General features: G+C 45.9%; 3 protein-coding genes across 5 annotated transcripts; 1 reads left to right on the plus strand and 2 right to left on the minus strand.

Moving 5' to 3' along the window:
* Positions 1 to 92: 92 nt before the first annotated feature.
* Positions 93 to 3,545, minus strand: DND1 (DND microRNA-mediated repression inhibitor 1). Its single transcript, XM_061151498.1, has 4 exons — positions 3,216 to 3,545; positions 2,995 to 3,112; positions 2,127 to 2,588; positions 93 to 1,032 (listed from the first exon to the last, which is right to left on the minus strand). Exons 1-4 carry the CDS (start codon positions 3,237 to 3,239, stop codon positions 569 to 571), a joined length of 1,068 nt encoding a protein of 355 aa, XP_061007481.1. The 5' UTR covers positions 3,240 to 3,545; the 3' UTR covers positions 93 to 568.
* Positions 3,546 to 3,658: 113 nt separating this feature from the next.
* Positions 3,659 to 15,951, minus strand: HARS1 (histidyl-tRNA synthetase 1). The gene is made up of 13 exons (XM_061151496.1): positions 15,793 to 15,951; positions 15,435 to 15,524; positions 10,657 to 10,776; positions 9,080 to 9,175; positions 8,315 to 8,440; positions 7,583 to 7,690; positions 7,333 to 7,431; positions 7,011 to 7,104; positions 6,744 to 6,871; positions 6,405 to 6,647; positions 4,742 to 4,858; positions 4,407 to 4,553; positions 3,659 to 4,081 (listed from the first exon to the last, which is right to left on the minus strand). The coding sequence occupies exons 1-13, from the start codon at positions 15,880 to 15,882 to the stop codon at positions 4,010 to 4,012; spliced, it is 1,530 nt and encodes a 509-aa protein (XP_061007479.1). The 5' UTR covers positions 15,883 to 15,951; the 3' UTR covers positions 3,659 to 4,009.
* Positions 15,952 to 16,027: 76 nt separating this feature from the next.
* Positions 16,028 to 23,071, plus strand: LOC133062477 (histidine--tRNA ligase, mitochondrial). 3 transcript variants are annotated; one of them, XM_061151499.1, is made up of 14 exons: positions 16,028 to 16,078; positions 16,179 to 16,329; positions 17,681 to 17,755; positions 18,175 to 18,294; positions 18,414 to 18,509; positions 19,335 to 19,460; positions 19,554 to 19,661; positions 19,852 to 20,025; positions 20,316 to 20,409; positions 20,747 to 20,874; positions 20,967 to 21,209; positions 21,367 to 21,483; positions 21,710 to 21,856; positions 22,273 to 23,071. In XM_061151499.1, the coding sequence occupies exons 1-14, from the start codon at positions 16,029 to 16,031 to the stop codon at positions 22,330 to 22,332; spliced, it is 1,689 nt and encodes a 562-aa protein (XP_061007482.1). In that variant the 5' UTR covers position 16,028; the 3' UTR covers positions 22,333 to 23,071. The 3 variants fall into 3 exon arrangements, with proteins under 3 accessions (XP_061007482.1, XP_061007485.1, XP_061007484.1); XM_061151502.1 differs by having other exon boundaries at positions 21,710 to 21,797; XM_061151501.1 differs by having other exon boundaries at positions 19,927 to 20,025.
* Positions 23,072 to 23,548: the final 477 nt, after the last annotated feature.

Genomic DNA, 23,548 nt, shown 5'->3' on the forward strand with positions numbered 1-23,548 from the left:
TGTGTGAGGAAGTACTGGTTTTGTGGCAGCTGCTCACTCTGCCAGTGTAAAACAAAGCCCACAGTTGGGGCAAGATAGCACGGACACAGGTATACACCAACCAGGGGTTTAATATAAATACAACCAGCATAGAAGAATTCAAAACTACACATACACCAAAACCACAACACCAAGTGGTGGGGGCAAAGGCAGATGTTTGACTCTTTGGCTCCACCAGCCCTCAAATAAAAACTTCAACAAAGAAGACAAAACAAGAAAATAAGAAGCAAAGATTCATACTAAACTGTGGGAGGAGGAGAGAGGGTGTGGGTGTGTGTGTGTGTGTGTGTGAGTGACACAGAACACCTTGGGGTCAGATGAAACCCCAAAATGGGAGAAGAGAAGTTCCCTCACCACAACTTTGGCCAAACCTGAGCTGCCCCCAGGTGTTCTGGGGCCCTGCCCCAGTTCGGAGGCTGTTTCAGGTCTAGGGCAGGGCCCAGGCTCCTCCCCTTCTTGGGATCACATAGTGGCTGCCCAGGCCTGCTGGGCTGGGTGCTGACACAGGCTGCCTGTGGAGAGGATAAGGTCACTGCTGAACCATGGTACCTCCTGCCTCAGCCCCAGTAGACCAAAGGAGGCTGGCCCTAGACTCATTTATTGCCTCCAGCAGCCGTGCAGATACTGCATCCTTAGCCACCTCATGCCCATCCTGCCCATCTGGGGTCAGCACAACCCAGATGAGGCCACTGAAGGGCACTGGATGCCCGGGGATCACCACCTGGTACCAGAAGCGGTGCCAGCCAGCAGGGCCTGTGCCCAAACACTTGGTGAGGAACACTGGGCTGCCCAGCTTCATCCGTTGGCACAGCAGCTGCAAGGCAACCTGAGACCCTTGGAACTCGAGCCCCTGGTCCCTGGCCAGGGCTAATCGGCTGCCCTCTGGCTGTAGGCACTGTAGCGAGGGACCCATGAGTTGCTGGCGGAGTCGCTGCTTCAGGTCTGGCTTAAGCCACTCCACAGCCACCTGTTCTCCACAGAGGTGGGACTGCCCTGCAGGAAAAAGGCAGAAACAGGGTAGGTCTAAGCCCCAGGCCCAAACTCCCAGACTCTCGAGTCCTTTGGAGTCACATCTTTTTAATCTGTTAACTGGTGAGTCATGTCCAAATTTGTGACCCCATGGATTGTAGCCCACCAGGCTCCTCTGTCCACGGAATTCTCCAGGCAGAGATACTGGAGTGGATTGCCATTTCCTTCTCCAGGGAATCTTCCTGACACTTGAATTGAACCTGGGTCTCCAGCACTTCAGACAGATTCTTTACTGTCTGAGCCACCAGGGAAGCCCCTGGAGTCACATAAGCCTATCTAATTTGTAACCTCCCCATTTCCTGGTGGTGGTACCCAAGTGTGCATGTGTTTCTGGTTCTTTGCAACCCCATCGACTGTAGTCCAGCAGGCTCTTCTGTCCAAGGGATTTCCCAGGCAATACTGGAGTGGTGGTCATTTCCCCCTCCAGGGGATCAAACTCCTGTCTTGTGTCTCTCGCTTTGGCAGTTGGATTCTTTTACCACAGAGCCACCATGGAAGCCTGTGACCCCAGGCAACCTAAGTTAAATAACTTCTCTAGGCTTCACTGTCTTTATTTACAAAGGGACCTAATAACCCCTACCTTCTAAGTTCCCTTGGGGTACTAGTTGATGGCAGGCTTTGTCTACCTCATAATCATCACAATAGCTAAACTTTACCATGAATACTTGCCAAGAACAAGAGAATGTGCTAAAAGCTGTTTAATTAGGCTCAGGAAGCAGGTTCTACATTGTGTAAAGGTAAGCTCAGTTGTTTGCCTCCAGCAAGTCAATTTTTCTTAAACCAGTCTCCAATCTCAGGAGAGACAACGTTCTGTTTCACTACAGTGTGTAGGGTTAAGTCAGGAGATAATGCGTGGAAAGTGTTACATTTAGGTCATTGATAGCTGGTAGGACCAGTGGAAATGTAAAAACGTGAGGTCAAATAGTCTGTCTCAAACCAGACCCTAAGCTCTCGCAGCTTTAACCCGCTTTGCTGAACTATGCTGACCTGTAGAGGTAAAGTGCCCGGCATAAAGTGTGTGCTCCCAACCAGCGGTCCCCCGCAGTCTCCAGTCCTACCTTCCACCAGGGCCTTTTTGGCCATGGCTGCGGCCCGGTGCGAGCTGAACTTGAGCAGTGCGATCTGTGCGGGCGTTGGCCCGGGGCTGGGCAGCAGCAGCGCCTCCTGCAGGCCGGGTCCCAGCGGCTGCAGCGCGCGGAGCAGGGCGCGGTGGCTCAGGCCCTGCGGCAGCCCGTCCACGCTTAGCTCGCACTTCTCGGTGCTGCGGCACACGAGCAGCGGGCAGGACGGCCTCAGCAGATGGTTATGCAGCGTGGCGATGGCGGCCTGGGCGCCGCGCCGCGAGCTGTAGCGGGCGTAAGCGAAGCCGCGGTTCAGGCCACTGAAGGTCATCATCAGACGAAACTCGTAGAGGCGGCCCACGCGCTGGAACAGTGGGATCAGCTGGTGCTCGTACACGTCCTGGGGCAGCCGCCCGATAAACACCTCCGACCCCGCTGGCGGCGGGCTGCCCACCCATCCTGAGAGAAGAGGGTGGGGAAGGGCACCGTCATCCAACCAGAAAGTTCTTGGGTCGGGGTCCAGGGACCGAGCGCCTGAGGGAGTATGGGTGCACACGTCTGTGAAAATGGGTAAAACACCCGTACTCCTCCGGGTCGTCGGCATAATCGAGTGACTGAATTACCAATGGGACTGGCACCTTAACACTAGACTTGCTCCCTTCCTCGAGGGGGCGGGTGGGTGGGAAGACACAGATTACATATTTCATCTGCTGGGGGCGGGGGGCGTGTAATGGGTAGTTTGGGGTTTCTGACTAAACTCCGAGTGGAGCCTCGGGGCAGGCCCCTCCCTCCCCCGAACGCGGCGAGTCGGGGCCGTAGAGGCTGGCTTAGCCCCCTAGCAGGCATACGGCTGGGACGACCTTACCTGGGGGTGGCCCGCCATACTTCCTCTGCCCGTTCACCTGCACCAGCCGGATGCCCGTCTCCCTGACCCACGCCTCCAACGCCGCCTTGTTCTCGGGATTCACCCTCTCACACCACAGCTGAGGGGAAAAGGGTGGGTTGGAATGGCGGACTGCCGCGTCCGTACCCCGTCTCGCCAGTGATGCCCAGGGTTCATCAACCCTCTAGTATCCAACCACTTACCTCACATTCGCGTTTGGACTGCATGGCTTCCCAGCTTGCGCACTCGTACCCCCTTTATAACCTTCTCCCTATCTGCCTATCTGGAAGCTTCCCTACCCCACCACCCCCCAAGCTCTCATTGGCTCTGAGCACGACCCCGCCCACCAAGGGGGTGGGGTATTCGCCGAACTTGCGCCGTTCGAACCTCGCACCCGCGGGTGAAAGCTAGAGACCCTAGCAAGTGCGTCTGCAGACGGCTCCACCCCTTCAAAAATGGCTTGCAGACTGGCTGGATGGAGGCTACATACAGATGAGAACGTCCGGGACACCCTCCACCCTGCAGAAGAGCCCATGGGGGCTACTGTTAAGTGTCTCTCCCCATTTTCTATCGCTGAAGTGGTTGCAGTGGGAGACCCAGACTCTGACCAGGAAGGCAGGGCTAGGCGGTAGTGACACAGGCAGGCTCCAGTGGTTGAGGCATTTTATTGGACCTTCCAAGGCTGGTTGTGGGGAACGTTCCCTCCACCCAGTTGTAGGGCTCTGCAGAAGAGACCATCTTGCGCCAGGTCCCTGTAGCCCAGGGACACTGGCAGGACTAAGCCCCCAGAGCCATATGGAAAATGGTATAGTACCTGACCATTTTTGTCTGTGATTACAAATAAAATAATCTTAATAAAAATAAAAAAGTCTCTGTTCTGACCACTTTTCAGGTCTTCCTGTTGGGACAGAAATGTGCAAAGCTGAAGTAGGTATGCAGAGTCTTATCTTAGCCTTAAATAGTGTCAGTCCCACTTTCTTCTGATAGTTTGCTCAACTCAGCAGATGCAAAGGGGCTGGCTTGTTCTCCTTTTGATTTCCTCCACGAGGTCTTCTCTTCGGACATCCACCTGGCCAGGAAGGAAGGACAAGGTAGTATGAGCATCTTGTGTTCCACTGCTGAGTGCCCATGTCTTCCTCCAGTCATCAGGCCTGGCTCCGCTGGGAGCAGGAACCCAATCAACACGTCAGGGGAGACAGTGCTTCCTGGGGAAGCCAGAGAGACACAGGGTATGTGGGGATGGAGACCATAAGCATAGTATCATGCTACCTACCCCCTTAGTCCTTTAGGGGGCTAATATGAATGCCAGACTTTTGCTCAGGTCTTGAGTGGGCTGCAGCGTCCAGAAATGGCATTCATTCCATGTCCCTCCCCCTTCCTGCCCACCTACTTACCTCTTCCCTGCTGGCCACTGAGCGCAGCTTGATGACCCCGTCCTTGAGCTCTTGTTCACCAATGATGGCCACCAGTGGGATACCTGCCTCCTCACAGTACTGCAGCTGATTCAGTAACTTGGGATTCTTTTTGTAGAGCAGTTCTGCCTGCAGGGGACCAGGGAAGAAAAAAGGCTGGCTTCTGCAGTCCTCAGGGACAACCTTCTTGGGGCCCCTCGCTCTCATCTTCACCCCAAGAAATCACAGCAATGGCAGGGACACTGTGGACAAGCTTTTATTTCGTGTGTGTCCAGCATTCCCAAATGTGCTGCCACCCGGGGGCTTGCCTTCTCTACCTTGATCCCAGCATCCCATAACTCTGAGACGAGCTTCAGTCTCTCTTCCAGCAGCTTCTTCTGTGCGGATGCCACAAGCACCTGTGTCTCTGTGGTCCGTACCTTCTCCTCCAAGGCCTAGAAAAGAGTTAAGAAAGAGCTGAGCTACCCTTTATAACACCTTCAGTGAGCAAACAGAGCAGGCTCTTGTCAGTATTCTGAGAACAGGCCCCAACTCCATCAGGGCAGGCTAGTCTTTTCTCATCTAGCAATTGGGCAAAAAGTAGCTCTTAGAAGAATAAGAAATGAACTGAGTGGCTTGTGCATATGACTTGCCAGAATAAATAATGGAGGGTAAAGGTAGCTTTTAAAGGAAATGGCAACCCACTCCAGTATTCTTGCCTGGAGAATTCCATGGACTGTGGAGCCTGGTGGGCTACAGTCCATGGGGTCGCAAAGAGTTGGACACAACTGAGTGACTGAGCACACACAAAGGTAGCTTATGTACAGTTTATAAACAAGCTTATCTCCATGTACTATCTTGTGGATCCATCATAAGGAAGTGATATTCTGCACTCATGAAGGCAATCCAATCACCCCTAGCAGTTCTAGTATTGACAATCAAGAGACTATCTTTTACACTAAAGCCATTGGAGGGGTGTGGATGGAGGAGAGAAAGAATGCTGCTGCTGCCTGTTTCTTTTTATGGAAAACTATTTCTATTGTTCTTACAATATAAGCTGCCTATTGGAACTTCAGTTGGAAAACAGTGACCTCAAGAAAAGGATGGGAGCAGTGGGAAGGTTACTTAAGAACAGTAGCAACAGAAGTGGGCCTGAGGCCACGAAGGGCTTCCCTCACATTACTGTAAGTGCTGGGGAGTCAAGATAGCCATCTGAAGGATCCCAGAGCCTCAGATACATGCTTCCCACTTAGAGACAGTATCAGAGTCATTGGGAGCAAGACTGGAGTTAGACTGCCTGCATTCAAATTCTGAATGTGCCACTTAAACTTTGGCAAATTATTTGATCTATAATCTTCAGTTTCCTTGTCTGAAAAATGTAAATAATAAAAGTAGCTGCCCTCTTGGGCTTCCCTCATAGCTGTTGGTGAAGAATCTGCCTGCAATGCAGGAGACCTGGGTTCAATTCCTGGGTTGGGAAGATCTCCTGGAGAAGGAAATGGCAACCCACTCCAGTATTCTTGCCTGGAGAATCCCATGGACAGAGGAGCCTGGGAGGCCACAGTCCATAGGGTCCCAAGAGTCAGACATGACTTCATGACTAAACTACTACTACTGCCACCCTCAGAAGGCTGTTTAAGAAGTTTTTTAGACAGTGCATGAAAAGCACTAGGCACAGTGCCCAAGCACAGAGTAGTAAAATATTAAGTATTCTGTATTATGAGAAAGATCCAGGTCTTTAGATATATTGGCCTGGATTTCTGACAGCTCTGAGCAAAGTAGGGACCCAGAGCAAAGGACTTTGTGAAGAAAGAATGATTAAAGATCCATCAAGCTGGCCTGTATTAGGGTGAGAGTCTGAAGGACAGCAACTGTCTTCTCTCTTTCTTTGCAAAGATGCTCCTTGACCAGTGCAGTACTACTTCCTCCTTAGAGATCAAAGAAGATAGCTCAGGTGCCACCAGCTGCCCAGAATGTCTTCCACCCAGCCCCAAGCCCTACCTCCAGCCTCTGCTCCACGATGGAAAAGATCCGCTCTACTCCAATGCTGAGCCCCACACAGGGCACCTTGCGCCCTTTGGGGTCAAACATGCCCACCAGCCCATCATAGCGCCCTCCAGCAGCCACGCTGCCCACACCCAGGGGTTCTTCCCCTGCTCGGGCTGGGGGCTGTAGCAGTACCGCCTCATAGATCACGCCGGTATAGTAGTCCAGTCCTCGAGCAAGGCTCAGGTCAAAGGAGATCTGGGGGGACAAGAACATGGTCAGTATCAGATAAGGATCAAGGGCTGGCCTCCAGCCCCGGAGCTCAGCTGAGACTCCCATCCCAACCTGACTCACCTTGTCAGCAATGCCAAACAAAGTCAGATACTCAAATAGCAGCTTCAGGTCTCCCAGGCCCTCCAAGGCCTGCTTGTTCTGGGACAGTTTAGGATCCTGGAGCAGCTGTTCCACCAGGGATACTCCACCTGGGGAGATAGATCTGTGAGCCAGACTGACTGACAAGAAGAAAAAGATACATGTATGCATACACACACAAAAAGGGAATTTCGGCTTTAGCGTGAGGGCAGTGGGATGGCTGCTTGGGAGGCAGGCTTTGTTTCTCACCATGCTGCTGGACGTAGTCCCCAATGCGGTCAGCCACCTCAGGTGCCAGGCCCTTCTCTACTACCATCTCATTCTTTACTTCCTCCCAGGACACCTGGGCAGACAGATATGGGTCAGGGAACCCTGGACAGCTTCCCCAGGGCAGAGCAAGTATGACCCCTCTTCAGGGGGTGTCTTGAGCAGAAGCTGCCTGTCAACGTATATCCTGGAGCTAATCTTCCTCTGTGGGCATAGAGGCAGGGCCCTCTCTCTCCTAATCTTTTCCATATCTCAGGGCAAGGTTGCACCATGGGAAAAGAACAGTCAAGTGTTTGGTGGTTACCTTGTCCAGCTTGTCCACTGAGGAGCAGATGGTGCGGAACTTGCTGTCTGGAACACCACAGACAGCAAACATTCCATCTAAGATGCGCCGATCATTCACCTACAGTGACCCAAGGCATAGTGATAAGGAATCTCTTTACATGACCCTTGATAATGCTGGATGCTTAGGCTACTGTTCCCTCTGTACCAGAACCTTCTCCGGTGAGAGGCCAGGCCCAGCTTTGCCCCCCACAGCTCCACTCAGTTCTGACCTTGACCAGGAAGTCGCCGATCTGGAGTGAACTCAGGATCTCACACATGATCTTCAGGCACTCTGCATCAGGAATCATGGGGTCAAATTGCCCAGCAATGTCAAAATCCTGTAGGGAGAGGGGTAGTTAGAGGTCGTCAGGGGTTTAACCTTGAGGGAGGATCCTGGGAGCTCTGCTTTCCATGAAGGAGGCCTCATTGCACTCATGTGCGGGCCATGTTCTTCATTTTCTGTCTGACTGTCAGCCCAGAGGAAAACCCCAGCCTTCCTGGGTCTCTTACCAGGCCTGGTTTTCTTCCCATCTATTGGGCTATTACTTTCAATATTTTTCCTTATTTCCTTCCACTGTTGTGGGGAGAGTTACCTGGCCTCCATCATTTTCTCTCTTCATTTAGAAGCTCTGCCACCAGTCTGGATGACAGTACCTCAAATCCAATTTCCTCATCCTTTGCTGTCATCCTATCACTGTGGTTTAATATAAAGAGCACTGGACCAAGACTTCTAGTCCTAACTTTGCCCTTCATATTCCTATAGTCTCTTCATCTTCCTGAGCCTCAAGTTCACTCATATGTAAAATGAGGAGAATAATCCCTGTCCTGTATGTGAAAATACTAAAGAAATCTTAGGGTTAGCATTATCTGGGGCATCTAGTTTGTTCAGGACACCATGAGTACTCAGGAGGTTCTACTAGCTTGAGGGAGTGCTGCCTTACCCAGCCTGCCCCCATACTCACACATTGGTAGAATTCCCGATATCGGCCTCGGGTCATGGCTGGGTTATCCCGCCGATATACTTTTGCTATGTGGTAGCGTTTAATGTTGGTCAGTTTATTCATTGCCAAGTATCGAGCAAAAGGAACCTGATGACAAAGTTAAGGAGAATGGCCCACTTATCACAGTCTGGAAGTTGATGATCCTCGCCAACAGAAGCTGGGGTCTAACCCCACCCTGTGTGGGTTAAAATCACCACCTGTAAGATTAACAGCATTTCTGAACATCAGCAAGAATCAACTCTGTTACCACAGGGGCTGCTGAAGTCTCAAAAAATATTAAGGCTCTTTTCTTATGGGGCTGTGGTGAGCACGGCAGAGGGGTGCGCAGATTGGCCGGGGAGAAGAAAGGGGGCCCTATTCAGCGATGTCTAAGCAGATGATTCTCTGACATAGCTTGGAGATAAAGGAAACAGACTTTTGGTCAATTAAGGAGAACGCCATCCATTAGAAAGGACAAGGGAGATGTATTCTGAAGCCAGAGGATTGCTGCCAGAGTCAGAACTGGACCCTGACATAAAGCTGAGGTCTCACTCAGGATTTCAGAAGCCTTCTAACGCTAGCTATGCTCTGTTTAGCCAAAGTTCAGTTCCTGCTTTAGAGAAAGAATTTCCCTGATTGCAAGATGCATTATATTTGATTCCACCTATGTCTAGCTGCCCTCAAACCTGAGGCTAGAAAAAGCCCCAGCCCAGTGAGGGCCAATCCATCCAAAGTTTAAAAAGATACAGTGAGGTCATATCGAAGAGACAGCAGCTCCCCACCCTGATCCTTCAGGTCATAGATAAGCTTAGAGTCTTCTCCATACTTTCCAGTCAGTGTTTCCTGGAGAAAAAGAAATGTGATCACAAAGATAAATATAAAAATTTAAAAGTAAGTTTTAAAAACAAAACCCCCCATTCTAACGATGACTGATTTCAACTTACATTTTCTCTAAAATTCATATATTGAACCCGCAGTCACATCAGATTAGGGCTCTATTGGGGGACAGGGTCTTTAAAGAAGTAGCTAAGCTAAAATGAGGTCATTAGGGTGAATCCTAATCCAATAAAACTCATGTCCTTATAAAAAGGAAATTGGACACAGAGGAGGGAAGACAATATGAAGACACAGGGAAAAGACACCATCTAAAAGCCAAGGAGAGAGACCAGGAACAGATCCTTCCCTCGTGACCCTTAGAAGGAACCAACAGCTTATCTTGGACTTCCAGCTTCCTGGCAATACATTTCTGTTGTTTAAGCCACCTAGTCTATGGTATTTTGTTATGGCAGCACTTGCAAAACTAATCTAGTTGGTAGAAATAGAAATGAGTACAATCATTTGATGCAGAAATTCTATCTCTGGGAATTTATCCTGTAGATAAACACCCACTAGTACCAGACATTGTTCTAAGCCCTGTGTCTCCATCTATGAACAAAGGCAGTCCATGCCCTCTTGGATCTTCTGAAGTATTGACAAGAGACAGGCAGTACATTAATGCAAGGAAACAAATTAACAGATAATTTCTGATAGTGATAGCTGCTTTAATGGAAATAAAATAGGTTGATATGCTAGATAAGGGTTGCTTTAGAAAAGACATTGGAGAGGATTATTTGAGGAATGGAATTTTAATTCAGATATGAAATGAAAATCTATCATGTCTAATTTACTCTGAAATTAAAGTCATGCAAAGAGCTAGGGAAAAAGGGAGCTCAGGAAGAGGGAAGAGCAAGAACAAAGTCCCTACGATAGACACATTTAGTATGTTCCAGGAACAGAAAAAAAACCATGGTAGCAAAGTGGGCAAGGGGAAGAATAGCATGAGATGAGAAGCGAAAGGTAGGCAGTTGCCACATCATGTAGGGCCTTGTAAGCCTGGGTGAAGAGCTTAGATTTTATTATAAATGCACTGGGAGCCAGTGGGTTTTAAGCAGGGAGTGATGCAAAGAACTGCTTTTTAATAGAACTAGAAAACACCTCAGGGTCCATCAATAGGCGACTTGGTTGCATATTTATCCTTTATACGTTTGATCTGCTTGTATTTAGGAAACATCTTGGGTACAGGTGACACAGAATTCAGGGTAGTCTGGAGCCATAACAGCTTCCACTCCTGAAAAGGGCTCTCTTTTGGAAGCTGCTGGCTGCAACCAAGGTAAATAAAAAGCAGGCCCTCTCCCTCTATGCCAGTCCTGTCCCTCTTCTCATGGAGAAAATACCAAGCTTTGTCTGCAATAAGAGAGGCCTTTGGGCCTCACTCCCTTGCCACCCTCTTTGTTGTTGGTATTCCCATTCTTCCACCACATAATTTCTGCTCATCCATCTCTCACCTTGAGTTCAAATACAGGTGTATCAATCACTTCTGCACCATGGCGCTTGAAGCAGCTGATGATTACATCAAACACCTTCTCCCGAACTGCCATCTGCCGGGGACTATAATCTCTTGTGCCCTTGGAGTCAAAATCAGCCAGAGAACCAAGGATGCAGTTTAAAAACAAAGAACAATACAGTCTAGAAATATACAAGTATGACTTCAATGATGATGAATGAAAACTCTGTCCCAAACTTAGATTTCCCTACAGGTCACTGAGTGGTAAAACAGGTGCAAATAATTCCCTATTAACTACCACACCTATTAGCTCTCACCTTTCTAAATTTTGATGCATCTTTTTTTTTTTTTTTTTAAAAAACGCATCTTTTACTTTGGTTCTATCTTTCCGAATTCTTGGAACTCTGTTCTCTTGAGAAATTTTCCTAAACTAATTTTCTGGGATAACAAAACATTTCCTTGCCTAACAGAAAACATCTACCTGATGCCAGGCATATAAGCAACTCAAACTGGCTTAACTCATTGAATTCCATATTTTACAAGTAATATTCTCTCCCAGCATACCTTAAAAAAAAATCCTAGTGAATACTACTTATCTTTAATTTGTTTCTGATAGCCCTATGACATGGACTGAGTAAATGAATTAGAACATGTTGAGAAGTTAAATCATTATTTAAGGCCACTCAGCAGGTTCATGGCAGTCAGTACCAGAACTCTGTTCTTTCAGGTCAGAACTTCTAGTTTGGGTTGTTATATGCTACTCACAAGTAGGACCTCTTTATATTCTTACTACTTACTAAGGACTCCAAAGTGGATTATTCCTATCAATATTTATCATGTTTGAAATGAAAACTGCAAACATTTAAAAATATTAATTCACTTAACAAAAAAGAAAATCCATTACATGTTAACAAAAATAACAGTTTAGGAAAATGTAACTACTTTCCAAAACAAAGAGATTTGGTGAGAAGAGTGGCATTGATTTACATTTTTGCAAATCTTTAATGTCTGGATTAACAGAAGCCAGCTCTATTCTCATATATGCTTTTTGCATTCAATTCTGTGGTGATATGTTGTTCTGGTTGAGTATATAAAGAAAATCTAGCCTTACAGAGATGTATAATTGTAAAAGGAGGAATATTTTAATAAACTTTTCAGCTAACTTTAGATATTCCTAAACTACAACAAAATCTGATGAGGGAAAGCTTCTTAAGGATTGGTTACAATGTGGAATCTAAAACTACATCAATGAACTTTTTACACTGTCACATTAAAATCCATTATAAGGAACACAGAATTCATAGAGACAGAAAGTAGAACACTGCTTACCAGGAACTGGAGGGAGGGTAGAATGGGGTATCACTACCCCATTTAATGGGTACAGAATTTTAGTTTGGTATGGCAAAAAAGTTCTGGAGGATGAACAGCGGTGATTGTCATACAACAGTATGAATGTACTAAATGCCACTGAACTGTACACCTAAAAATGGCTGAAATGGCAAATTTGATGTTATCTATATTTTACTACAATTTAAAAGGATCTGTTACTCTATCTTGTACTTGGAATGGCTATTTTACCCAGGCATGATTTTATAACATCATGCATTGGTCATTTAGAAAATATTGGTTCTTTGATAACAGTTATACAGATCTTCCAAATGTTGATATGCTTCATTATACAATATCAGAAAACCATATTTGTTTATGTCACCATTGCTGCTACTGCTAAGTCACTTCAGTCGTGTCCGACTCTGTGCAACCCCATAGACAGCAGCCCACCAGGCTCCCTGGGATTCTCCAGACAAGAATACTGGAGTGGGTTGCCATTTCCTTCTCCAATGCATGAAAGTGAAAAATGAAAGTGAAGTCGCTCAGTCATGTACAACTCTTAGCGACCCCATGGACTGCAGCCTACCAGGCTCCTCTGTCCACGGGATTTTCTAGGCAAGAGTACTGGAGTGGGGTGCCATTGCCTTCTCCGTCATGTCACCATAGATCTCATCAAAAAAGTTTTAAGTGTTGGGAAGCTGTCAGGCTCATGGTGGAAAATAACAAGTTCTAACTTTTTCTTGAACACTTGAATTTTATTTTACTGGCAACACATACTGTTGAATGTTTCCCTTGAGGTGTCAAGGTGCACTTTATTCATTTTTATTAAAAGATCTGCCAGATATCCAAATCTTTAACACAATAGTTTATCTTTTAGTTTTTCTTTCAAATACAAAACATTTTCCATGAGAAAAGCAGCTAGTTCAGCTTATAATTCATACATGGCCCCAAGTATTTTTTCTATTTTGGGATGCAGCAGAAGTGCTTTATGTGTGCTTCCCATTATATCTTGTGGAGTATTAAAAAAGTGTACTCAAGGGTCAATGATCAGTAAAATTAATAATTTTTACTGTTTTATCACGGACATTCTTAAGTAAAACTGAATTTTTTTTTCCCCTGTGAGTTTTTGAAAGTAAAGAACATAAACTGACTATTAGTACAGCTCCATGCCAGCATCTTGATTTGTGCTAAGACATCAGCAGTTCTACACACCAGTGCTTTTGCACCTTCATTGCAAATGAAATGAAAAGGGCATGTAACATTATGAAAGTAATTTTGACCAGGAAGGTCCCTCGAAAGAGTCCTTTCCCTGTAATATTGAGTTTTTTGTTAACTATGAATCACACGTCAAGAAATGTATTTCAACAAACTGGAGTGGATATTAACTCTTCACTATATTCACATTTTCTTTTAACATTATATTATGGAAATTTTCAAACACACATTATAGAGAATAGTACACGGAACCACCAGGTATCTACTATCCCGCTTAAACAACTATCAACATCTACTATTTTTTAACTAAGCCCCAGCATTTTTTTCCTGCAGTATTTTAAATTAAATCCTAGATATCATATACTTTCATCCACAAATATTTCAGTATGATTCTCTAACATACAAAGATTAAAAAGAAAAATACTGTAATACCTTTCTTACAACCAACACAACTTAAGATCAGCCCGCTTAACAGCAACCCTTTAGATGGTGCCCAAACCATGTTTATTACTCCCAATTGTTGCAGTCATATCTTTTTATGCTTGGCTTGTCTGAATCAGATTCTAAATAACTTCATGTCTTGTACTGGGATGATGTGTCTCACGTCTATTTAATCTGCAACAAATTCCTTTTTTTTTTTTAATTGTCCTTTCTTATTGAGGAAATTGAGTCATTTTTCTGAAAGAATTTTTCTCATTCTAGATTTGGTTAACAGTATACTCAATGTGGTCATTTAACCTGTGTTCCTCCATTTCCCATATTTCCAGTAAACTGGTAGTTAGATCTGAAGACTGATTAGATTCAGGTTCAGCTGTTCTTGGCAAGAACACTTCATAGGTGGTGCTGTGTACTTCTTATTGCATCACATCTGGTGGAATATAATATCTGGTAGTCCTACTTTTAGTGATGCTAAGATTGATCATTGAGTTTAGGTGAGGCCAGCCTGATCTATCAATAAATCCCCATTAATCTTTTCACTCAATAGTTTGAATAGCTATTGATGGTTACTGCCTTGTGATTTTACACTGCCTTTTTAATGTTTGAAATGAGTTACATGTAGAAAAGAATAGCTCAATGATTTTAGGAGCCCAAACAATTACTCTTAAAAGGTGACATCTCAACATAAGGAAGACAAATCATCTCCTGTGGAAGTAAATTTCACATATATTCATTGAATACCTATTTAGTCCCAGGCACCTAGTGTCAGCCTCTCAGGTTAAATCAACCATGTGAATAATGAAAAGTCAGCAATAAATGCAATAACAGAGTATTTATGAAGTGCCAAGGGTACCTAGATGATGGGTAAGTAGTCCAGTTTATAGAACTCACAGAAAGTGTCACCTGAACTGAAATCATGGAGGCTGAGCTAGCAACTTCATTCCACTCTACTGTCCCTCTCTATTTGATTCCAGACATAAAGTCTTTTTCTAGTTCTTAGATAGTACCAAGATTCTTTGTTGCTTCAGGATTTCCCTACCTGGACCTATCTTCCTCACATTCTTCACCTGGCTGTCTCCCACTCATCTACAGATCAACTAGTCTATTATTTCCTCAGACTCTGCAGTTCTCCCTTATTTTTCTCCGAGCATCCTTTCTATTTCTTTACATAACTTAACACAACTTGTATTACATATCCATGTGTGGGATTATTTTTCTTCCCAAGTCTGTTTCCATTGTAGGATGTAAGCTCTGTGTGTGTGTGTGTTGTCGCTAAGTCGTGTGCAACTCTTGCGAACCCATGGACTGTAGCCCACCAGGTTCCTCTGTCCATGGGATTTCCAAGGCAAAAATACTGGAGTGGGTTGCCATTTCCTTTTCCAGGATATATTCCCCACCCAGGGATCGAACCCGTGTCTCCTGCATTGCAGATGAATTCTTTTATCACCGATGCACCAGGGAAGCCCAAGCTCTCTGAGGGCAGGCTATGTTGTTCACCATGGTACACTCACTGCTTTGTACACTGCTAGGAACACAGTAAGCACTCAGTAATATATACTGAGTGAAAGGAGGAGTAGACTCCCCCGAGCACCCAGCTGGCCTAGTTTCTTCCATCACGTTGCCATCCCAGAATGACTCAGATAGAGTCCAGTCCAGCCTGGCGCCAAGAGCAACTGCTGTACCCTATGCAGCATTTCAGATCCTCCTCAGTGATCTGGTTCAGGTAGGCAGGCATATGCGTCCTTGCGAGTGGAATTAGGGACCCTCTAGGAGGCTCCCTAAAGGAATGATATTTACCTTGGGGGTTTTGAGCACAAACTTCGGTTTTCCTTCATCAGGGCCCAGCTGTGCCTTCAGTTTCAGTAGTTTTGCCACCTCCTCTTCGATCTGTGGAGGGAAAGTCGGCGCTGGACTACCGCATCTGCCACTCCCGCTCCAGCCATTCATTCAGTATCCCCCCCTCATCAGGACGTGGGCCATATCTCTCTCCTAGCTTTGCTTCCCCCAAATCCTACCCCAACTACCTCCCCACTCAGCCCGTTCTGCTATTTACCAGTCCAGTCCCTTCTTCCAGATCCCTATCCTCTGAGCAGACCACCCCCGCTCTGTCCTCGCTGGCCTTGTTTTGTCCTCTCTCCCGCCGCCTGGGTCGCACCTGCTCGGCGCTGGCCTTCTGCTGCTTAAGGCCCCGCACACGCTCTCCCTGAACTCGCACCAGATCCTCCAGAGCCGCACGATCGGCCATACTGCCTGCCGACTGGATGTGACTGCTGGCTAGATAGACTGCGGTGGCCACAGCCTCGACTCGGAGGACTTCCGGATATCGAGTAGTTGGCCCATACGCCTAGAGAGCCACCGCCCAATAAAAAAGTCACTTCCGGCTCCTATCGGATGTGTGGAGGCCGGGCGGGAGCCGGAGAGCAGTGGAGCGGCTGTGTTAGGTGTGAGAGGTGTAGAAGCACTCATCTCATCTCTGGTGCTCGGCTTCGCCTCCACAGCGTCCTGTAACCTTTCCTGGGGTCCTGTCTGCCTCATTCTTAGGTCCTTTGCCTCTTGTTCCGGAAATCCTGCTTCCTGCCGCAAGATGCCCCAGCTCGGACTCCTACATTGGAGAGCCTGGACTGTGTTGCTTGGTCAGCTCCGGCGGCCTCCCGGTGCTGTGTGCATCAGGGCAGTCCGTTCTCACAGTCAGGTGAGCCAGACTGAGATAGCTCTGGTCTGTCGGGGCAGGATCTCCAGGTCTGAAAGCATGGACTCTCAGCCTGTACTCCCGCCGTATTACATCTAGTGCCCTAGATGTACCGACACAGAGCTAAGGCCTTTTAGGATGCTTTATAATTTAATCATCAAAGCAATCTTGAGAGGTTGGGGTTATATTTCCATTTTATAGTTGAGGAAGCGGAGGCTGCAAGGTTAAATGACTTACGTATGGCTACATAGTAAGGGAGCATTTTAGTACAGGTCCACTATCCTTATCTGAACCTTTTGGGGTCAAACACATTAAAAAAAAATTTAAGCAAAGAATGTGAACATTCCCACTAACGACCATAAGTAGAGTGAGTTCACGTTAGAATTTACCTCAAAATGAATCCCCCTCATCCCAGTTTGTAGATTTCAGAGATTATGGATCCTTAGGAGGGGCTGTGGGCTTGGAGAACTGAATCCGCCGAAGTATGAACTACACCCTGTATATTTCTGGAAGGGTGTACAGTCTGCTGGTAGTAAAATCACAGATTCTGTTTTACCTTGGGAAAGACACTGTTGACTTCCTCGTAGATGCTTTGTGTTATCATGACCAACAGGGTGCATATGTTTTGTTATTTGCAGTCACAGTATCCTACTAATCTTTTTTTTTTTTTTTAATCCATTCCTGTTTGTTCCATAGGCATTGTTCTCTGTTCTTGGAGGAAAGAGAATGCGCTGTACTTGGGCTGGTTCTCTTCTGTCTTCAAGTTAATTTTTTCCCTATTTCTAAGCCTAATGACCATTGCTATCTTATTAACAATTTTTATTTTTTGCTCTTTGTGTGGAAACAGAACCAGAGATCATATTAGTCCCTACTCCTAGATGGTCGGTGGTGGTAGTCTTGGGTTTCTTTGTGCCTTCATTGTTTTTGGGTGATTAAACTTTTCCATATATTTGAAAACTCCGAATTTGGTGAGGAAGCTTGTATGGTAAACACCTGATCTTATATGTATTGCATATACAGCTGGGTTTTTGGAAGTGCGCTGAGATTAGGATAGGTAGCATAGTGTTCAGAGCTCCTATTGCTCAGGGCCAAAAATATTTGCAGGTTGGTGGTGCACAGGGCCAGAGATACCACAATCCTTGCCAGTATGTGGCTGTGCTAGGTCTTAGTTGCAGCATGCAAGATCTTTTAGTTGTGGCATGGGAACTCCCAGTTGCAGTATGTGGGATCCAGGGGACCAGGGATCAAACCCAGCCCCCCTTGCATTGGGAGTGTGGAGCCTTAGCTGCTGGATTACCAAGGAAGTTCCTCTGGCCAGAATGAGAGGATCTGTATCTCACATTTTTTCTGCCAGGTTGCAGAGGCACTGTTTACATCCCAACTGAAACCTCATCAAGAGAAGTCAAATTTTATTATCAAGACCCCAAAGGTAATACCCTGTATCTCACCCTGTCCATTAGAGTGCTTTGGAATTCTGCCCTCTGCTTCCCTTCCCAACCACTTTTAATGTTTTCATTTGTTTTGGCCATACTCCGTGTCTTACAGTGCAGGATCTTAGTTCCCTGACCAGGGATTGAACTCATATCCTAAACACAGAGTCCTAACCACTGGACCCCCAGGGAATTCCCTACTTTTAACGTTTTTTTTAACTAATTTTATTTATTTATTTATTTATTTTTTTAACTAATTTTAAAAAAGTCTTTACTATTCTGGAGGTACTGGGTGGGGCTCATAGTCATCTGAACCCAAAGTGATTTCAACTCCAGACCTTAGATTGTAGATATAGGTTAACTCTTTGTCTTAAATGGACTTGGTTTTGTTTTCACTCTGGCTCCTTTTGATTTCTAGGGTACCAGAGATCTTAGTCCCCAGCAGATGGTGGTGAGGGAGAAAATTCTTGATGTGGTTGTTAGCTGCTTTAAACGTCATGGAGCGAAGGGGTTGGATACCCCGGCATTTGAACTAAAGGTAAGAGGAGAAAAAAGTGCAGGAACCCCATTTCATCACATGCCTTATTTCCCAAGGGGCTTCTAGCCTATGTTCTGGACTTTTCCTTTTAACATGGCACTTGTGTTTGGCCTCTGTAGGAGATGCTCACTGAGAAGTATGGAGAGGACTCTGGGCTCATCTATGACCTGCAGGATCAGGGCGGAGAGCTGCTGTCATTGCGCTATGACCTTACTGTATCCTGAGTTCTGGAGGACTTCCCTCTCTCCAAACCCAGAGGGCATCTCTGACTAACCGGAAAAGAGTGGCTCTGGGACCCTATAGTCTTGTTGGCGGCAGTCTTTACTTCTGGTTTCTTCCAGAAGGCAGTTCTGCCAGCACAGTCTGTCTTAGTGCATTGTCATTTAAGTCTATAGTGTGTTAGGTGACCTTCCCTGGTGGTTCAGTGGTAAGACTCATGCAGAGGGTGCACGATCGATCCCTGGTTGGGGAACTGAGATTCCCCCACGCCATGCAGCGTGCCCCCCCCCACCCCCCCACAAATAGTATGTCAGCATCCCTGGGGGAAGCTTGCCGAAATACAAATTCTTGACCTCTAGCCCCTGATGTTCTTATTTCTGTAGCTGGAGTGGGAGTTAGCAATCTGCATTTTAAACAGGTACTTGGGAATTAGGATGTAGGTGGTCCTTGAGCATTTGAAGAAAAATTGACTTAGAAATTTTAGACAAATCCAGGTTCTGAAGCTTGACTCTTCTAAGACAGTTAAGAATTGATCTGAGTGGGAGGGAATGGCCAGACTTGAAGTTCTTGAGTCGTTTCTATCTCTGTTTCCACTGCTTTTTACAGAACTTGCAGTCTTGCTAGCTGGGATTCCTTCGTTGACACTATTTAACATACATTGATTGCTAAGCCATGGGTATAGAGAAAGGAGACAAAGAAGGTCCTTGTTCTAATTCTAGTGGATGAGATTTGACTGATAGAGCTCCAGTCCTCCCTAATGTCTTTCCACTGGGCCTAAACTTTGGATGCAGTATCCTTCTTCCTTAACCTATTTATGTGAGGTCCCTTTTGCTCGTTATCTGGCAATGAATAAAGTGAAGAAGATGAAACGCTATCATGTTGGAAAAGTGTGGCGGCGGGAGAGCCCAACCATAGTCCAAGGCCGCTACCGGGAGTTCTACCAGTGTGTAAGAAACCTGATGGAGTTTGAGAGTTCTGGGGGCCACGACCAGGGAACTGGCTGCTCAGTAATTTTTTCCCCATCTTTTTCTTTGCTGCAGGATTTTGACATTGCTGGTCAGTTTGACCCTATGATCCCTGATGCAGAATGTTTGAAGATCATGTGTGAAATCCTTAGCGGATTGCAGCTGGGGGATTTTCTCATTAAGGTGAAGCCAGAGCTGAGGACTGAGGGGCGAAGTCTGGATTTGGCTCAATGCTGTCTCAAAACTGTCTCAAGACATAGGTGACACCAGCCATTGAGCCTATAGCTCTAGGATTTTCTTTGTACAAGTGTTGCATTTCATATCTATATCTATATAATCATTCTGTGAAACTTCTGTCCCTTTTATGAGTCAGGAGAGCTGGGACTGCCATTGTTTTGATGGAGAGGTCATTGACAAGGCATTTGGGTTGCTTCCATTGAGTTCACAGATCAATGACCGGCGGATTTTGGATGGAATATTTGCTGTCTGTGGTGTTCCTGAAAGCAAGTTCCATGCCATCTGCTCCTCAGTAGACAAACTAGACAAGGTAATGAAAAAGACACGCTTCAGTAGACCCTGCCTTCAAACCTATACCCTTAGAGGAGATAGTGGCCAGAAGTGAGTTATTTCTGGGAGGAATGTAAGGAGACATTCTGAAACAAGACCTGAATTTTGCTGTGCAGTTGAGATTATGGCTAGATTTCCTAAACTGCCTCTAACTGTGCTGAATATAGTGTTAGCTACTCATGACATACCTAATGAATGAAACAAGATATCCTTTTCCATTTAGAGAAGGAGGGATCTTGGGGCTAGCCTAATGTTTGGATGTTTGTGCAGATGTCTTGGAAAGATGTCAGACATGAGATGGTGGTAAAGAAAGGCCTGGCTCCTGAAGTGGCTGATCGAATTGGGGATTATGTCCAATGTCATGGTAAGAACCAGTGTTTTTATTTTAGAGGTAGGTGATAGAACCAGATTAAGGATGATCTGTGTATAACTTCTACCTCTGAAACAGCTTTTTTCCATAAATGTGCTAAGTTCCAGAGCCTGGTTTGAATTTAATAACCTTTTTACTTACTGTAACCAGTTATGTCTTCAGATATCAAAGATGGAGGTAGAAGAGGGAAATCTGGTTGGATATGATCAGGATCTTTTTTTTTTTTTAAAGAAAATGAGGAGGACTAGTTGAAGCACATTAGGGTTAAATTTGAATGAAACACATCTGGGTGTATAACACAGACCTTATTTCTCCCCACATGTCTCCCCAGGTGGGATATCCTTGGTGGAGCAAATGTTCCAGGATCCCAGACTATCCCAGAACAAGCAGGCCCTGGAGGGCTTGGGAGACCTGAAGCTGCTGTTTGAATACCTGACTTTATTTGGAGTTGCTGAGAAGGTTAGCTGAATAGGGAGTTGACCTCCTGCTGTGTCTAGGGTTCTCAGGGTCCTGAGTCTTGTGTGACACTGACTATAACTTTGTCTCCACAGGTCTCCTTTGACCTGAGCTTGGCTCGAGGCCTGGACTACTATACAGGAGTGATCTATGAAGCAGTGCTGCTACAGACCCCAGTGCATGCTGAGGAGGAGCCACTGAATGTGGGCAGTGTGGCTGCTGGTGGTCGCTATGATGGGCTGGTGGGCATGTTTGACCCCAGAGGCCACAGGGTGCCATGTGTGGGGCTCAGCATTGGGGTAGAGCGAATCTTCTCCATTGTGGAGCAGAGGATGAAGGTAGGTCCTTGGTAGGGTTAGAGTGGGGCTGCACGCATTAAAAACTCATGTTTCTGGAGGTGCAGTTGGACTGTTTTTTGATGATTGTTTTTGTTTTTTTGAAATATTAGTGCAAAAGAAGTTATTATTAGTTTACTTTCTCTCTCTCTTTCACTAGATTTTTGGTGAGAAGATACGGACCACAGAGACCCAAGTGTTTGTGGCCACACCACAGAAGAACTTTCTTCAAGAACGGTTGAAGCTAATTGCAGAGCTTTGGGATGCTGGGATCAAGGTATAAAGGAGCTAAAATCCACACCATCTAGGTATATGTAGAATTCATGCACCAGGCCCACTTCTAGCTTATACCTAGGGTGGAACTCAAGACCTTTCTAGTCTTCACTGGAGTATCTTCTTAAGTACAAGTAGGCTAGGTACTTATTTTTTAGATACGTTTGCTCCTGGGATTTCAGTGGTATGCTTAACTTCTAAATCCCCTATTCTTAATTCACCCTTTTCAGGCAGAGCTGATGTATAAGAACAACCCTAAACTACTACCCCAACTGCACTACTGTGAGAACATGGGCATTCCACTGGTGGTCATTATTGGTGAGCAAGAACTGAAAGAAGGGATAATCAAGCTCCGTTCAGTGGCCAGCAGGGAGGAGGTGAGTCAGGCCAGCCAGAAATAGGAGTGACCAAGTGTTCATACCTTTCTTAGATTCTTTGAGAAATATGTATATTTTAGCTGTGGAAGTATCTCCAGGGTTAATAGTGATAGAGGTGAATGAGGCTCCATCCTGGGCAACCATTATAGCTGATGATTGGATGGATGGGCAAAAGGACAAGTGAAATCTCCATGGGTATTTCAAGATTAATCAACAAAACAGACATAGATTAGGTGTTTGAATCACTTTAGTCTTGAGGGGATACATTCTCCAGGTCAGGTTGAAGCACATACTCCTCCCTACTGGTTGCCCAAGTAGTGGGAGCAGTTGCAGAGGTAAATGAATCCAGAAAATTAGAGGCTAAGAAACTAGTATCACTCTCTAGTTTGTCACATGAGGGTTCTCTTATGTTTCAGGTGGCCATTAAACGGGAAAATCTAGTGGCTGAAATTCAGCAACGACTGTCTGAGTCTTGATCATTACCTGAATGCCATCTGCTGCTCTTTGTAGAAAAGGTTTCACCTAGGACTGACTTCCTAAAGGACTTCACACCTGCTGGCCAGAATGGGTGACAAGTGTTTCTGGATCCTTATCTTTTCTGTGTACAGAACTATAGAATGCCCTGAGGACTCCTAGGCTAGTGTGAGCAGCTATGCTGCATGGGCACACATGATGGCTGGTATGTGAAAGAGATATGCTCTAACTGCCAAGGCAGATGGCAGGTTTGAAATGCCATTGAACGCTACCAACAATGTGCTGAGATGGTTGCTGTCAGCAAGTCTCTGGGAAAGTCACCTCAGGTTGAGAGGATTCTGAACCATTGAGATCAAAAGTCATATATTTAGCCTTCTACTATGGCTTCTGGAAAGTTTGTCCAAAACCTAGTCATGGGCTGTCCAGGGAGTTTTGGGGAGACAGCAAGGAGGGGAAATGACTGCCTTCTGTTCTGTTTAAAACAGAGGTGCTATCCTAAGGGCATTGCACTGCCCATATTGATGTGGCATCTCTTTAGCCCATTCACTGTTAATAATAACAGGGTGAGCCTGTTTGTTAATAATCTTGAACATTGAACTTAATAGGTGACCTGACAAAATGGACATATGATTTTGGAGCCCATTACCTGTGCCGGAATCACTTCTCTGATTTCCATGTCCTGCCATGGAGGTGGCTGTTCTTGAAGTGGTTGTATAATATATTAAATAAAATTTAAATGGAGTAGTTTGAGTAATTTGTTATCAAGGGGTTGGTTTGCATAGGCCAAAGAAAATGCTTGAGTGTACACTGGAGGATTCTGTGAGCTAGGAGTAATCTCCCTGGGGTGATGCTTCTGTATTGAGTGAAGGGAGCGGCCACAGTTCCCCCTCCCCCCAATTTAGAGATAGAATCACACCACTGAATCAGTGTATAGTGAGACATCTGCTAGAGTTCTTCACGGGAGTGTTGCTGGTACCCACCTTCCCAAGTGCGATCATGTTGTATAAACTGTGCCCTATGGATTAAATGACCCTAATGTTCTCAGCTGGAGGAAAAATGAGTGAATCAAAGGGTCGATCCCTGGGTCGGGAAGATCCCCTGGAGAAGGAAATAGCAACCCACTCCAGCACTCTTGCCTGGGAAATCCCATGGATGGAGGAGCCTGGTAGGCCCCAGTTCATGGGGTCACAAAGAGTCGGACATGACTGAGCGACTTCA

The sequence above is a fragment of the Dama dama genome, chromosome 9, assembly GCF_033118175.1.
Source record: "Dama dama isolate Ldn47 chromosome 9, ASM3311817v1, whole genome shotgun sequence".
NCBI lineage: Eukaryota > Metazoa > Chordata > Mammalia > Artiodactyla > Cervidae > Dama > Dama dama.

Bases quoted from the DNA above. Each gene is read 5' to 3' on its own strand.
- DND1 (XM_061151498.1), bottom strand. From the start codon at position 3,239: ATGCAGTCCAAACGCGAATGTGAG. The intron at 3,113-3,215 runs GTAAGTGGTTGG...TTTTCCCCTCAG, and splicing joins AGTCCAAACGCGAATGTGAG to CTGTGGTGTGAGAGGGTGAA. The intron at 1,033-2,126 runs GTAGGACTGGAG...TTTTTCCTGCAG, and splicing joins CAAAAAGGCCCTGGTGGAAG to GGCAGTCCCACCTCTGTGGA.
- HARS1 (XM_061151496.1), bottom strand. From the start codon at position 15,882: ATGGCCGATCGTGCGGCTCTGGAGGATCTGGTGCGAGTTCAGGGAGAG. The intron at 7,432-7,582 runs GTCAGAACTGAG...GGGTCACTGTAG, and splicing joins TCGGCGACTTCCTGGTCAAG to GTGAATGATCGGCGCATCTT. The intron at 4,082-4,406 runs GTAAGTAGGTGG...CTTCCTGGCCAG, and splicing joins CAGTGGCCAGCAGGGAAGAG to GTGGATGTCCGAAGAGAAGA.
- LOC133062477 (XM_061151499.1), top strand. From the start codon at position 16,029: ATGTGTGGAGGCCGGGCGGGAGCCGGAGAGCAGTGGAGCGGCTGTGTT. The intron at 16,330-17,680 runs GTGAGCCAGACT...TTTTTCTGCCAG, and splicing joins CAGTCCGTTCTCACAGTCAG to GTTGCAGAGGCACTGTTTAC. The intron at 18,510-19,334 runs GTATCCTGAGTT...TATTTATGTGAG, and splicing joins CATTGCGCTATGACCTTACT to GTCCCTTTTGCTCGTTATCT.